Raw genomic sequence first — 15,245 nt, forward strand, 5'->3', positions numbered from 1 at the left:
GTTGATTTGATATTTCTAAAGTCAGAAAGAACAACAATGTGACAGAAAGAAACAGTTTTGCTGGCAGATTACATGCAATCTAAAATTATAATTAAACTGATCACTACCAGACTTAAGGAAGGTGCTTAAATTCCCCTTCTTTACCACCACCCACTACCATTTTTTGCATATGAAAAGTTAAATAATTCTGCAGAGCTTTCCAAACTCTGGAAATTTCAATTATCTGGAATAATCAATTTGGGCTTTTTTACAAGAGCAAAGATTCCTTGGTTCTGAATATAAATGACAAGATAAATAATATTTATGCGACCTTTTACCATTAAGTAAATATAGCAATCACTTGGTCATTGTTAATTTCTGTGCTTTGTGAGAGTAAAGCAATTACACTTACAAAATTGATACTGTCCCCAAACTATCATTATCCACAGCTTTTGATTAAAGTCATACGAATGTTGTAAACTGCCCCAATGTGGTTTATACCCTGTGGTTTACCACATCAAGAAAACATTTCTCATAGATAAAATTCCCATAATACCAGCATCTCATTGGAGTGCAATCTGTGCTAGCAGTTCACTAAGAGGCATATTATGGGTATTTAGCCCCAAAATGTGACTGTTGGATAGCAGAACAAAAATGAATGAATGAATGAATTTCCCCTACTCAGTTTAGTAGCAATAACACTCATCACTGGCTTAGAGAAGGGAACATGAAAAGATACTGCATTCACTCACATGCTTCCTTCTCTTCTTAACTACCACAAACAATTGATGTTATCACAATAATGTTGATCAGCTTGAAAAATGCAGCTCCAAGTATTAGACAAGCAGTTAGACATATGTGATAGCCAGCACATTTAAAAATCCCAGTAGGACACCAGTAGATCAAGGTTCACGTTCCTGCTCAGCCAGGGGAACTCTTGTCTGTGTCACAATCTCTCATAGGAAGTCAACTGAAATCTCCTCTGAATATATCTTGCCAGGAAAACCCTATACTAGGGTTGCCACAAGTCAAAGTCAACACGGCATAACAACAACTGACATACACACAGAGACACCTACTTCCATGCATCCATATGGCTGAATAAGGGCTATGCTCTATTAATTTTAATAAGTACTAAAATAAATTGTATGAAGATCATTTAACTTAAAAAAACACATAAAAGCCTAGAACTCACATTCATAAACATGTATTGAAAACTCAATAAATTATGCCTTGTGACAAACTGGGCTGCTTTTTGGATTTCTGTTTGCCTCATTTAAGCTCTTGACACTATAATAAATGAGTATTGGATAGATGTGGATAGCAACATGGAAATAAATGCATGTCAGCCCTGACCAAAGGAGCCAGCCTAAGTATAAATAAGGATAAGATAGAAGTTGGAGAGGACTTAAAGGCACAGAATAACAACAAAATAACTGACTTGTTATAACAACAAGCCTGACATTGTAAAGTCACTGAATTAATACACATTTCCTGAAGTGTACACAAGAGAAGATAACAGTCACTAGAGTGGCCTTCCTCAGAAGTTCATTGACTAATGCCAATAGGATGGTGACAATTCCTACTGAACTCGAGATGGAGTTAGTTAAGGAGGAGGGCATAGAACAGAAGTCTTTTGAGCAGCCAAATACTAGATGTTGTTCTTGGCAAATTGGTTTACCTCAACTGCTACTGCTGCTAGGCAACTACTGGTAACTTACATTTGGTAAGACATTCCTTCCAAGCTCAATTCCACAATTTAATGCAGGTGCATATGTATGGTTAAGCAGGCACACTAGGAGAATTGGCATAACACTTATACACTATGTAATTCTGATAGAGGTCTTAAGTTGTTATAAGAATGTAATTAGACTGATCAAGGTCTATCTGTGCTACTTTTGCTACTAGAATACATCTTAATATAAAACTGCAAATTCTTTTCCTGTTATTGTTCTGATAGGGCAAAGATGAAAAATACTTAAGATGTTGATTTGACTACTAGATAGGACTGGGGGTTGCAAACTTCGCTGAATAAGAAACCAATATGGCGACTTCTCGAAAATTCAAGCAGATTATGAGTGATAGACAAAGAAACTTCAATCTTCTGCAAGATATAGGGGTGGAGGAACCACGCCAGCCTAACTTTCACAAATAACTCTAAATCCAATTACTAGTTCCAACTAGACTCATCCTGTTGAAGCAATTGGATTTACCTAATTGCTGGCTAATCCTATAGTAGTTGATTCAATGACTCTCAGTGCTAGCTTGTAGTAGCAAATGGATTTCGGTCACACACAAGTTTAAAAAAACACATATACCACACAATTGAAGTGTGCAGAGGGAAAATCAATTTTCAAAAATAGCATCCAGACCCTTATTATAACGCTGCTGTCTGGCTCCTTTCTTTCCACATAAACTTCAATGAGCAAGTCTCCAGCCTGGGAAACCTAGAGGAAAACATAAATGACAAAAAAAAAAAAATCAAACATGAAAGAGGCCCATTTGCCTGCCACTTCTATCTGTCCTGATTCTCATACATATGATCCTTGTGTTACCAAATTCTACCTCCCCATTACACATGATGAACATGGTTTGCCACATGCAAGAAACTGAATGTACTCTGTAATTTTTGCTATCATAAATAAATAAATTTTACCAACATTTGTGCTATGGTCATAGTCACCATGTTTTGTTAATTTGTATTTTTTGTTTTGTTTTGTCTTTCCTAATTTCAAATGCTTGGGATTTTCAGATCAATTCTGATCCATATAGTAAACTTCAATGGTCTTAAGCTGAATTCAAGTTGGGCTGCAGTAGAGACTGCCTTCTTTTATTCACACTGGAATGCATGGCCAATATAAAAAATACATCAGGTTTTCAAATTCAGTTAGGATGAAAACAACAATCAGTGGCTGCATTTGGACATCACAATAAAGCATGTTTTTTAGATGGAATGAGCCAATTTGGCACAACAGCATGAAGGAATTCATAACCTTTGGTCTCATTATTAACTGGAACTTTGGTTTTGCCTGAATTTAATTAACTGCCATTAATCTAAAATTCCTCTCTTTTTTCCCCTAGAAAAAGCACAAACAAGTTCAAGTAAGACCAATTTTCTTTTATATCAAAATACACTTAGGGGTAGTTATCATTTTATTAACGTTTGAGGGAGTCACCTATCAAACACACTATGACAACGCCTAGTTAAGAGACACTGTTTTACATTTCAGAAACTGCATGCCATATTTAAAAATTGTGAAAGACCCTAGAAACTATAAAGATAATTGCAGTGTTTATATTTTACAACGTAAAATAATGTCTACAGTACAGAAGGAGTAGAAATAAGCCACTGGAGAAAAAGTTAGCTGGGAATCCACAAGGGATACATTCCCCAGGGTCACCACTGTTACAGTTTGAAGTGGGACCCGAGTCCCCTCGGGTGAGAAGGGCGGGGTATAAATGTTGTAAATAAATAAGTAAATAAATAGTAGTGGGTAGAGGGTCGGGGTAGCTTGCAGAGGAGGTTCTACTGTACAAGTCAGTACCTGCCGCATACCAGTACTGCCATCTGTTGAGGAATTACGAAGGTGGAGGCATTACTTTTCATTCAACCCTCGTATATTACACAATCCATCAAAAAACAATTCTTGGTATCTTGGTTTTTAGTCTTGTTCCTGGGGTTATTTGGGGCACTGGTTCGGAAAACATTCATTAGATAGAACACATCAGATCTAGTTTCTTAGATATGATTATCATGATCGTATATGGTTGAGATGAAGACTGGTCTATTACCTATGTTCTGTTTCTCAAAAATTAACACCAATAGAGGAAAACTGCTGCTGTTTATGGAATCAGCAGGTCAAATATACCTCAAACCAGGTCTAATATTTAAGGCACCAAAATATGTGTTGGCCAGTGTTATTATCATAAGTTAATGAGAGATAAGATTACTCCTTTTGCGGTAACATCAATTGTGCATTCATGAGGGCCAAAGTCTTATCCTTTATGATAGGTTGAATATGTCACAAGTGAGTAAATCAAACCACTTTAGTAACAGAAGAGAAGAACATGGGAGGGGTGTTAATTATTCTGATGCCTGTCCAAATCAGCAGGTGTGATCATTTCTGAAGGCAAGCCAGAACAACAAATCCCATAGGTAACAGAATGATGAATATGGATACTATCCCACAGTTACCATGTTAAGGAAGTGTGAGGCACCAGTGATTTTTTTTTTAAAAAAGAAACAGATCTACAGCAGTATACTTCTGGAACATTTATCAGTAATATAGCTTGGAATGATAAAGAACAAAGGAGATTTGGCAAACATTTCAAGCAAGTTTCTGTAGAAATACATTTTTTTTCCTGTATCCAAAGCACACAGCACCACTATGTTTTTAAAAAGCTACATAATGGAGAAATTAGGACTTTAAGGTCACAGTGGCCTCTGAGAATTGAAACTAATGAAATCATTTGTGAAAGGGAAAAACATTACAAAGTGACTTTGAAGAAAGCATCTTAATTATACTGGCAACAATTCAGAAAAAAAGCTATTTCCAAGTAAAATTTGCTTTTTAGATGATATTGCTGTAAAAAAATGTTGGAAAAAGAATGAAGCTGACATTTGATTTCCACTGGGCGTATGTAAACAACTGCACATTGGAGAGAGGGGGGAAAGTGATGTAAATTACAGCAGCAAACAAAAACAGCTGGCAAAGTGTTTGGTAGGCAAGGAAAAATGAAGAATGGTTAATAAAATGCCAACTGGAATGGAAAACAAGGTCATGCTAAGTGATGTGAGAAGCGTAAAATTTTTCTTTTGAGTTGCAAAAGAAGTTAGAGTGAAGTGAGTTTATTTTCCAATCAGCTTTCTATTTTAATAATTCAAAAGATACTTTTTCAGCCCCTACCTCTTCAAAACCTTTGCTTAATTTCTGAGTTGCCAACTGTCTCTCGCTGCTATGTGAAAAGAGGTGTTCCATAAAATGTACAATGACATTTATATACTTTTTGACTTCGGAAAGGTTAACAGAGAGAAGCTTGTTTCATGCAACAAACAGGCCATAAGCGGCACAGGAACTCTTTTGCTTGTAGAAAACCGCTGGAAATATAGCTCCACCTAGTGGTTTCCATCTTTTTAATAGAAAGATGTTCACAGGTACCTTAAATATTGAAAATCGTTCCTTTTTTTTAGTCTTCTTAGAAATAGCAAACTTTGCAGTGATGTATAGCCATATCTGCAATACATACTAGAAAATATTTCATCTTCTGCTTAAAGGATCCTTCTCTACTGACAAACTTTCAGGCTTCGAGCAAACAAAGAAAACAGTGAAAATCTCATTTGAAATAACATGTGCAAATCAGTGTGAATGGAATCCTTTTTCCTTTCATGCAGAATGATGCCCCTTCCATTTAAAAAAGCGTTTGACAAGGAATAGAATCCTTCTTTTAATTCTTAAGAGAGTAGGGCCCCCCTTAATTTTTTCAGCATGAACACATACACACAGATTTTAGGTATATGTGACAGAATGAATCAATAGATTTACATCAAAATTCTGAATATTTAGGAAGGTACTGCATGGTGCTCCAAATGCTTTCTAACTTACTAGGTGAACAGGTTGTATTGAAACCCTATAATCTTAGCAGACTACACTGTGCTTATTATGTATATTGAACTGTGTTTTGACTGATGATGAAAATGCTAAGAGGGAAAGCTGGCAGAGCAGTCACAATGAAAGACAGAAAAAGCAACAAAACCTTGAATCCCTGGATTCTGAAAATAGTGCTCTCTAGATCTAAATTCCCAAAGTCAACTGATGAAAACAGAAGCTACTGCTTCCAGTGGCCAGGAAAGGGGATAAAGTTTCCCAAGACCAAATGTCCCTGCATTTCTAGGCAGAGAAGTTGATCTTGCATATCCCAGTTCACTTGTGCTAAAGTGCTAAAGTCTTGACTCTTGACTCTTAATACATCGCAGCGTCAAGCCATAACACTTAGGCCTTAAGGTTGTGTCCAATGCAGTAAATCCTACAGTGAAAACAGAAAGTGTAGCTGGAATGGAATCTACCTTCCCACTGCACTCCCCTCCCCGGTATCTACTTCTCAAAGAAGAAAGGAATAATCATTACTCACTTGAGTATCCTTCCATTTGGTAATAAAGCTATTCTCAATATCCATTTGTCTCACTTGATCTTCATGTACCTGTTCATAAAGAAGTAATATCACAATGATGTTACAAGATGGGCATCCACATTTTTTTTTCAACAAACAGATATGACAATTGGTCTACATGTCTCGGAAACATATGGAAATGCGAAAGGAACCCAAATCTGAAAGAAACATTTCTTCAGGGACATCTTAGGCACAAACAAATGTAATATTTAGTGTGCAAACTTGTTCAGAAAATGATTTTGGACATTTAGATTTGTTCTCCCTTCTTTTTCTCTGCTTGGTGTCTTTCTATTTTTTTCCCATTGAACTACACTTGGAGGCCAGCATTCTGTGACCTGTGGTCACAAAATCTAATTCATCACTTTGTCATACAGAAGAAAAATTCAAATCTTTAATTCTTCTTACAAATAAAGAAATTGCAGTGATGGTCTAACTCAGACAGTTCCATCTGCAAATGCTTCTTGATTTTTTCCAGGCTGAAAATCATACAGAGAGGTCAGAAAAGCTTTGCAACTATTATCACACCCATGCTGGTGTGGGTATTCTTAAAATAAATATATATTTAAAAAAGACAAAAATGTAGATGCAAGACACTGAACCTCAGACCTTAAGCATAGAAGGCCTGTATTTTATCACTAAGTGTGGCCCAAAAGCCAAATCCATGACTACAAATTCTGCTATAAAATAGACATCCAAAATAAACAAAGAAGTCACACTCCCACACATTATTGGCTATGGGGAACAGCTGCATTTCTATGCATAATGGTATCAGAACACAGCTCATGAAACTTAGCAATGCTTACTTCTCAAGTGATGACTCACACAGCTTTAACAGAGTGTGTTGATCCAGCTGAAATGCAACCTTTAGCTTTTCAGCAGAAAAGGAAACACGCTAGCAAGGAAGTGTTACCATATAATGGGCTAGCATGAAGTGTCAGCCCCATCAAATAAGCATAGTCTAGTGCAAGTTTTGATTATTTTCATAATCGTCTAGCTATGCCTATATGGCAGAAATCACAACAAAACCTAAACGCTTGGTTATCACTCCATTCACTTGTCAAAACAAGGAGGATCAATATGTAAGGGCATCCAATGAGGATATGCCTTCTCTGAAAAAGAAAAGTGTGAGCCAAGCTCCCATGATTGTCATTCCACACTTGACACAGTCACAATATTGCATGATCCAACATACAGAGTAGTTCTGCAAGTGAAACTGTATTATCACTAGCAATTCACCCATTCCTTGACCTCTCACAGAGTTGTTGCAGCTCCCTGTCCACAGCCATTCTGTGCCTCATGGCAATTGCAGAAGTCAACGGCTATATACTCATAGCTAAAGGCAAAGTAATTAGATCATCCACTGAAGTTAGTGGAGATTCTCCAGAAGTCTCAGCAGATAATGTGATCATTTTGCAGTTGGTTATGTTGATATAGCTAGACATTTCTCCCATCCACTCACTGCTCTTTAGCAGGCACAGAATAGCCATGGGGAAGCTGTAGTGACTCTATGGTAGGTCAGAGAAGGGATATTTATTTATTTACAACATTCATACCCCGCCCTTCTCACCCGAGGGGACTCAGGGTGGCTTACAAAAATTGGCAAAATTTAATGCCCAAAATGCAATCATAAAAACAAAACAATATAAACAATTCCATTAATAACATTGTTAAAACACATTATAAAAACCTTAAAAACGTATATATAATTAATTCCATTCATCCGAGATCCTCATGCTTCATCCTTAAATCAGGCCATGTCAACTTTGTCATTTATCCGTCAAAAGCTTGGGCACATAACCATGTTTTCACAGCCCTTCTGAATCCCAGCAGGGTAGGAGCCTGTCGGATATCTCCAGGGAGGGTGTTCCACAGCTGGGGAGCCACCACCGAGAAGGCCCCATCCCTCATTCCTACCAGCCGTGCCTGTGAGGCAGGTGGGACCGAGAGCAGGGCCTCTCCAGATGATCTTAGTGATCTTACTGGTTTGTAGGAGGAGATACGTTTGGACAAGTAGATTTGGTCCCTATGGAGGAAGTTAGAGAATACCACCTCCAGGTGTAATGAGCTACTAACATACCATATATACTCGAGTATAAGCCGACCCAAATATAAGCCAAGGCACCTAATTTTACCACAAAAACTGGGAAAACTTATTGACTCGAGTATAAGACGAGGGTGGGAAATGCAGCAGCTATGGGTCAAATTAAAAATTAAAAATAGATATTAATAAAATTGCATTATTTGAGGCATCAGTACATTAAATGTTTTTGAATATTTATATAAAACTGTAATTTAAGATAATAAGACTTTAATAAGATAAGACTGTCCAACTCTGAATACCTATATACTCAAGTATAAGCTGACCTGAATAGGAGCCGGCCAGGACCCTCACTCGAGTATAAGCCGAGGGGAGCTTTTTCAGCCTTAAAAAGGGCTGAAAAACTAGGCTTATACTCGAGTATATACAGCATATGATAACCTTAACCTTTCTGGGAGAAAATATAGCTACATTCATATAGCATAACAACAACATCATCCCCTTAAAACTGAAAAATCACTTTGGCTGCCTCTCTTACCAATTTCAGAAGTACTCATTAGGGCTGGGACATCAAACTCATTTTCATCAAGCACCTTCAAAGGACTAGTTGCCTTCAAAGGACTAGTTGTAATTGTAAAATTGTATAAATGTAATTGTGTTGTTCTGACATTGACAAGCCTTGTGGGCCACATAAAATGACATGGCAGGCCTTACATTTGATACACGTGTACTGGGGAATTCACTTGAAGATATCCCATTAAAACAAATGGGAATTATGAAAAGCCATGGAAGCAGTCTATGCACCTTGCATTTGATTTTTACTGCTGGCATTTTATTATGATCTTGCATTTTAATGTTTCTGCTTGACCATTAATACAGTGTGCTAGGTTATCTCATTGATAAAATTAAGGTACAGAATGAATTTGATTATTCTCCCAGGCATTTAAACTCGATGTGCAGGTATTTCAACTGTTAGGGGTTTTATACAGTTTTATTGCTGCTGTTGATATTTTTATTGTTGTTTTATGGCTTCTATGGGTTGTATGTCAATTTGAGTGCTGGGCTGGAATAAAGGGAATTAACAAATTTTATCAGGAATAATAGTTGTTCGTTGCAAATTTTACAGTGAGACAACCTGAGGGTTATATCACAATAAAATGTGATTACATTTTTAAAAATGAAATAAACAAGCTAGTGCTGGTGTTCACAATAATGTATTTATGATGGGAATTGATACTGTTCTATTGCATACACCTACATATGCTATTTTGAAAAATACACTTGAGAGCATCATATCTATATACCTAATTTTTAAGTCAAGTTTTTTTTAACCCTTTTTAGGGGTGAAAAAGCCCCCCATAGCTTATACTTGATGAGAGTCCTGGTCAGCTTATACTCAAATATATAGGTAATCAGAGTTGGACAATCTTATCTTAAATTACAGTTTTATGTAAATATTCAAAAACATTTAACCTACTGATGTCTCAATTAATGTAATTTTATTGGTACAGTAGAGTCTCAATTATCCAACACTCGCTTATCCAACATTCTTGATTATCCAATGCATTTTTGTAGTCAATGTTTTCAATAGATCATGATATTTTGGTGCTAAATTTGTAAATACAGTAATTACTACATAGCATTACTGCATATTGAACTACTTTTTCTGTCAAATTTGTTGTATAACATGATGTTTTGGTGCTTAATTTGTAAAATCATAACCTAATTTGATGTTTAATAGGCTTTTCCTTAATGCCTCCTTATTATCCAACATATTCACTTATCCAACATTCTGCCGGCTCATTTATGTTGGATAAGTGAGACTCTACTGTATGTATTTTTATTTTTTGAAATTTACCAGTAGCTGCTGCATTTCCCATCCTCCTCTTATACTCAAGTCAATAAGTTTTCCCAGTTTTTTGTGGTAAAACTGGGTGCCTCAGCTTATATTTGTGTCGGCTTATACTCGAGTATATGCGGTACAATGTAATTAATACACTTTCAGAAACCAAGCCTTAAACCTCATATCTTGAGCAGCTATCAAATAGAACCTCAACTGTAAACAGATATGTCCCCTCCATTGTTCTCCCTACTGCTATTTATGCTTTGGAACAGGAGTCCCCAAACTAAGGCCCGGGGGCCGGATGCGGCCCATCGAAGACATTTATCCGGTCCCCACGGCACAAGGGCAGAAGGGGGTTGGGCTAAATGACCCAAGGGGTCCCTTCTTCTCTTACAACCATTATTATTATTATTATTATTATTATTATTATTATTATTATTATTATTAGTATTATTATTAAGGCTGGGAGGCCATCTGTCAGGGGTGCTTTGCTTCTGCTTTTGGTGCACAAAGGCAGAAGGGGGTTGGACTAAATGGCCCAAGGGGTCTGTTCCAAACCTTATTATTATTATTATTAACATTGAGGCTGGGTGGCCATCTGTCAGGGGTGCTTTGCTTGTGCTTTCGGTGCACAAAGACAAAGGGGGATTTGACTCAATTGCCCAAAGGGTCTCTTCCAACCCTCTTATTTATTATTATTGTTATTATTATTGTTATTATTATTATTATTATTATTATTATTATTATTATTATTATTATTATTAATTGCTCGGTGGCCAACTATAGTCTGGCCCTCCAATGGTCTGAAGGATCGTGAACTGGCCCCCTGTTTAAAAAGTTTGGGGACCCCTGCTTTGGAAGCTTCTTGTTGGAAATGAACATTATTTTATACTTATGCAAATTTAAGTTTTATTTACATTGACAGATATAGGTTGCAATCCAACATGCCCCCAGACTAGTGTAAATAATTGCATGAAGAGATATACTGCACCAGCACACTGTAAACCCATGGAGAAAAATAGCGTTGCACTACATATGCCAATTTCTGAGTGCAACTGCAATGCACAGTCATAATCTGCAAACACAGTCAGTGGGCAGTGCATAAACACAATGCACAATGTTGCTCTATGCCCATTCCAATCCTGCTACTGTCAGTAGAATATATATGTTATGCTATGGTGCAAGAATTGTGTAGTGTGACTTATGCATGTGTATCTCAGTAGCAGAATGCCAGCTGATAAAAGCAAAAGCAAAAGATGTTTTTTAAAAACCCTATGAATACTGCTAACTTAGGCTTTCAGTTGAATACCATGGGATTTCTAAAGGGCTGGAAAAACTCATAGCAAACTGAAAGTATAGCTTTAGCTTTTTCAGTGTCTACTGTTTAATGTGAAATGTGGAATCACAATCCTTCAAGACTGCGAAACAAGAGTGCAAATCACAACCTCCACTGAACAAAGAGAAAATGTTCCATGAGATCACATTTGCGTTTTCAACCCTTTTCCAAATTGTATTACTGGACAAATCTGATAAAAATGCTGGGTACTTACATCAAAGAGATGCACATAATTTATAATCAGGTCTTCAATTACATCGACTTCTTCACTGGTTTGCCCTTTAGTTTGAAACACGCATGATGAAAATGCCATTGCAAGATTGTGAGGATCCATGTGATTGATTTCAGAACACTTCTGAACCCTGTTTAAAGTTAATATATCCATTTAGAATTCTACAGCAGTCATAAGTCTGTAGAAATGCAAACTCCTATGCTGTAGTATGCATTGTCAACAGGAAAGCTTATCTCATTAGAAGACTTCCATTAAAATGAAATGATGCATTCTAGCTCACAAACTCATGGAGCTGTTTGCTTTTACATGAACAAATTATTTTTCTTATCCCTAATAAAGTATTTTGGCATGCTCCTCCAGCATATGAACCACTTATGCTGAATCACACCAAGTCTAAACCCCATTGGCTTCATGTGGTAAAATAGATTGCACTGATAAAATTGAAGTTATATTATTAGAAATGGAATATTCCATTTGAATAGCATCTAGCTCCACAGTGTGGTATATATGCATATGTTGTATCATGTGCTGCATCCCAAGCAACAATTAAATCCAGAGCAGCTCTCTCAGTGGGATCTTTCACTGCTAGTACCTCCAACCATTTCCTTATCTGATGCACTTTATCTGGATTTATTAGTTGATACAGCCACAGGGTTCACCCCACTCCAAGTTGCTCTCTCATTGATTGTAGCACTTATTTCACTACCTCGTGTTCACAATACGCACTCAATGCACCTTGCCCAGTCCGTTCCTATTACTTTTATTCGGGGCCGAATTCATGTTTACTATGGTTATCATTTTGAATTTTATTATGTCAATTGTTGCAAAATTTTTATATTTGTGTCTGTACTCTTTGATGTGTTTTATTTTGGTTTGCTGCTTTTACCCAGGCTTGGCCCCATGTAAACTGCTCTGAGTCCCTTCAGGGAGATGGAGGCGGGGTACAAAAATAAATTATTATTATTATTATTATTATTATTATTATTATTATTATTATTATTATTATTTTATGACACAGCAAACAAGATAGATATGCTGGATTTCGTATCACAAAACCACAAGTCGAACACTTCCCAAGTGTCTAGGACTGTGTGATGTATTTTCGGATGATGCATGCAGATCCCAGTAGGGTGGCCTTTTGCAGTTGGCAGATCGTAATTTTGTCAATGCCTATTGTTTCCAAATGCCGGCTGAGATCTATTGGCACAGCACCCAGTGTGCCGATCACCACCGGGACCACCTGCACTGGTTTCTGCCAGAGTCTTTGAAATTCAATCTTGAGGTCCTGATAGCGGCTGAGTTTTTCCTGTTGTTAGGGTTGTTATTATTATTATATTGTATGACACAGCAAACAAGATAGATATGCTGGATTTCATATCACAAAATCACAAGTCGAACACTTCCCAAGTGTCTAGGACTGTGTGATGTATGATGCATCCAGATCCCAGCAGGGTGGCCTTTTGCAGTTGGCAGATCATAATGTTGTTGTTGTTGTTGTTGTTGTTGTTGTTGTTGTTGTTGTTGTTATTATTATTATTATTATTATTATTATTATTATTATTATTATTATAGTAACATGTTAGATCTAAACAACAAAGGTTCAGGCAGGCATATTACCCAAGATTGTTTCAAGTAGCAATAAGTCAGATGCTGTGGAGAGGTCATAAGAAAAATACAGGAAAAACTATTTGACCCATTGAAGTGTCTGGCAAATAGATTTAATTGTATTGGAAAAGTAGCACAAGAAGTGCCAGCATTATATAATGGTTTGAGCAGAAGACTTCACCATGAAGACCACAGTTCAAATCCCCACTCAGCCACAGGAACGTACTAGGTGGAACTGGGCAAGTTATTCTAACTACTGGTGGCTCATGGAAGTGTGCAGGACTGTACTGACATTGGTAGAGAAACAAGAAAGGAGCCACTATGTTGATTCACAATGATACGAGGGCTATCCAGAAAGTAGGCTACGTTTTGGATTTTGAAAAGATCAAAGTATAGGATAAATCATTTACCATATGCAGCTGAAAGACACATCCCAAAACTACAATCTCATGTAATCCCAATTTAAATTTAGCCACGTTTCTTATAGATAAATAAGTTTGAAAAGTACTGCACCAGTAAATTTTCCGCCTCTCTCCTCCGTTTCCAACAATGGGGCGTGGCTGGCAGCGTAGCGTTTTGGCTACTCTGCAGGAAGGGAGAAGGGGGAAGAGCTGATGACACAAGTGGAGAATTTACTGGTGCAGTACTTTTCAAACTCATTTATCTATAAGAAACGTGGCTAAATTTAAATGGGGATTACATGAGATTGTAGTTTTGGGATGTGTCTTTCAGCTGCATATGGTAAATGATTTATCCTATACTTTGATCTTTTTAAAATCCAAAACGTAGCCTACTTTCTGGATAGCCCTCGTATATCAGTAGCCTTTTATCCTTATGTGAGGAACTAGAATGTTTGTGTGAACGCCTGTGAAGAAAAGAAGAAACAGGCCTTAAAAGAAAAAGCATGAAATGGGACGGACCGGGCACATGAAGTGAGGGTTCAGTAAGGCATATCTAACCTGGCAAGACAAAATAAGGGTTCAGTAAGGAGTATTTGAAATAACAATGGACAATAAAGTGTGCAGATGGTATCCCAAACGTTATATAGCCTGAGATATAGAATGTTTTGAAACCATGCCATAAAAACAGAACAGCACATTCGCTCAAAGAAAGACTAACTTTAGGCTATAAAATCTAGGGGGACTCAAAGATTCAGTACGCTTTTCCGGAACTGTGGCCTGTTGGGAAAACCTGATCACTTCTTCTGAACAGCCTATGTATGTAAGTATGGATTGATGAATGTGTGTATGGATGACAGCTCTCTCTAGATGTGATTTCTCATGTGTTTTCTGATCAATAAATGTTACATAAAAAGTGTTAAAACCAAATTTGGTCTCTGAAAGTGCCTCATTGATCTACCACTATTCCCTAAATGCTCTGTATCAAAAAGAACACGAACCCTTTAGGTTCATAACACTATGAATCCTGGCATCCTTTTAAGTGGATTGTACCATTTATACTGTGGACCCCACAGTATAAATGCCAAGGAGCAGTATTGTCCTAACACTACCTTCTGGAATGGTTCCTTATACATTCCAGAAGGTAGTGTTAGGACAATACTGCTCCTGGGTTTATACTGTGGGGTCCAATAGGGTTTGGAATCAATTACTGAACTGACTCATAAGGAGGTTTGGGATGATTTGCAAACCATATGCAAATGATACTCTTTTTGGTTTCCCTTTCCTAAATCAGAAAAGGCTTCAGAGGTGTAATGTCGCAAAAGACAATCACAAGCTGAGACTCAGTCCAAATAAGATAGAGAAGTTGGGTTGCTGTGGCTAGATGACAGAATTTTTATTTGTGAAACAAGTCTGAATGAAGTACAGTAGAGTCTCCCTTATCCAACACTCACTTATCCAAATGTTCTGGATTATCCAACGCATTTTTGTAGTCAATGCTTTCAATGCATTGTGATATTTTGGTGCTAAATTCGTAAATACAGTAATTACTACATAGCATTAATGTGTAATGAACTACTTTTTCTGTCAAATTTGTTGTATAACATGATGTTTTGGTGCTTAATTTGCAAAATATAACCTATTTT

At 37.0% G+C, this 15,245-nt stretch overlaps 1 protein-coding gene across 5 annotated transcripts in view; it reads right to left on the reverse strand.

Annotated features, from left to right (window-relative positions):
* The window catches only part of arap2 (ArfGAP with RhoGAP domain, ankyrin repeat and PH domain 2), a 198,185-nt gene that overhangs the window by 35,332 nt on the left and 147,608 nt on the right, over positions 1-15,245 (reverse strand). For all 5 annotated transcript variants that reach the window (XM_062982213.1, XM_062982216.1, XM_062982214.1 and 2 more), the window contains 3 exons: positions 11,579-11,726; positions 6,109-6,177; positions 2,352-2,426 (listed from right to left, as the gene is read on the reverse strand). In XM_062982213.1, coding sequence (XP_062838283.1) covers positions 2,352-2,426; positions 6,109-6,177; positions 11,579-11,726 — 292 coding nt within the window. The remainder of the gene's footprint in view (positions 1-2,351; positions 2,427-6,108; positions 6,178-11,578; positions 11,727-15,245) is intronic.

This window comes from Anolis carolinensis, chromosome 5, assembly GCF_035594765.1.
Source record: "Anolis carolinensis isolate JA03-04 chromosome 5, rAnoCar3.1.pri, whole genome shotgun sequence".
Taxonomy (NCBI): domain Eukaryota; kingdom Metazoa; phylum Chordata; class Lepidosauria; order Squamata; family Dactyloidae; genus Anolis; species Anolis carolinensis.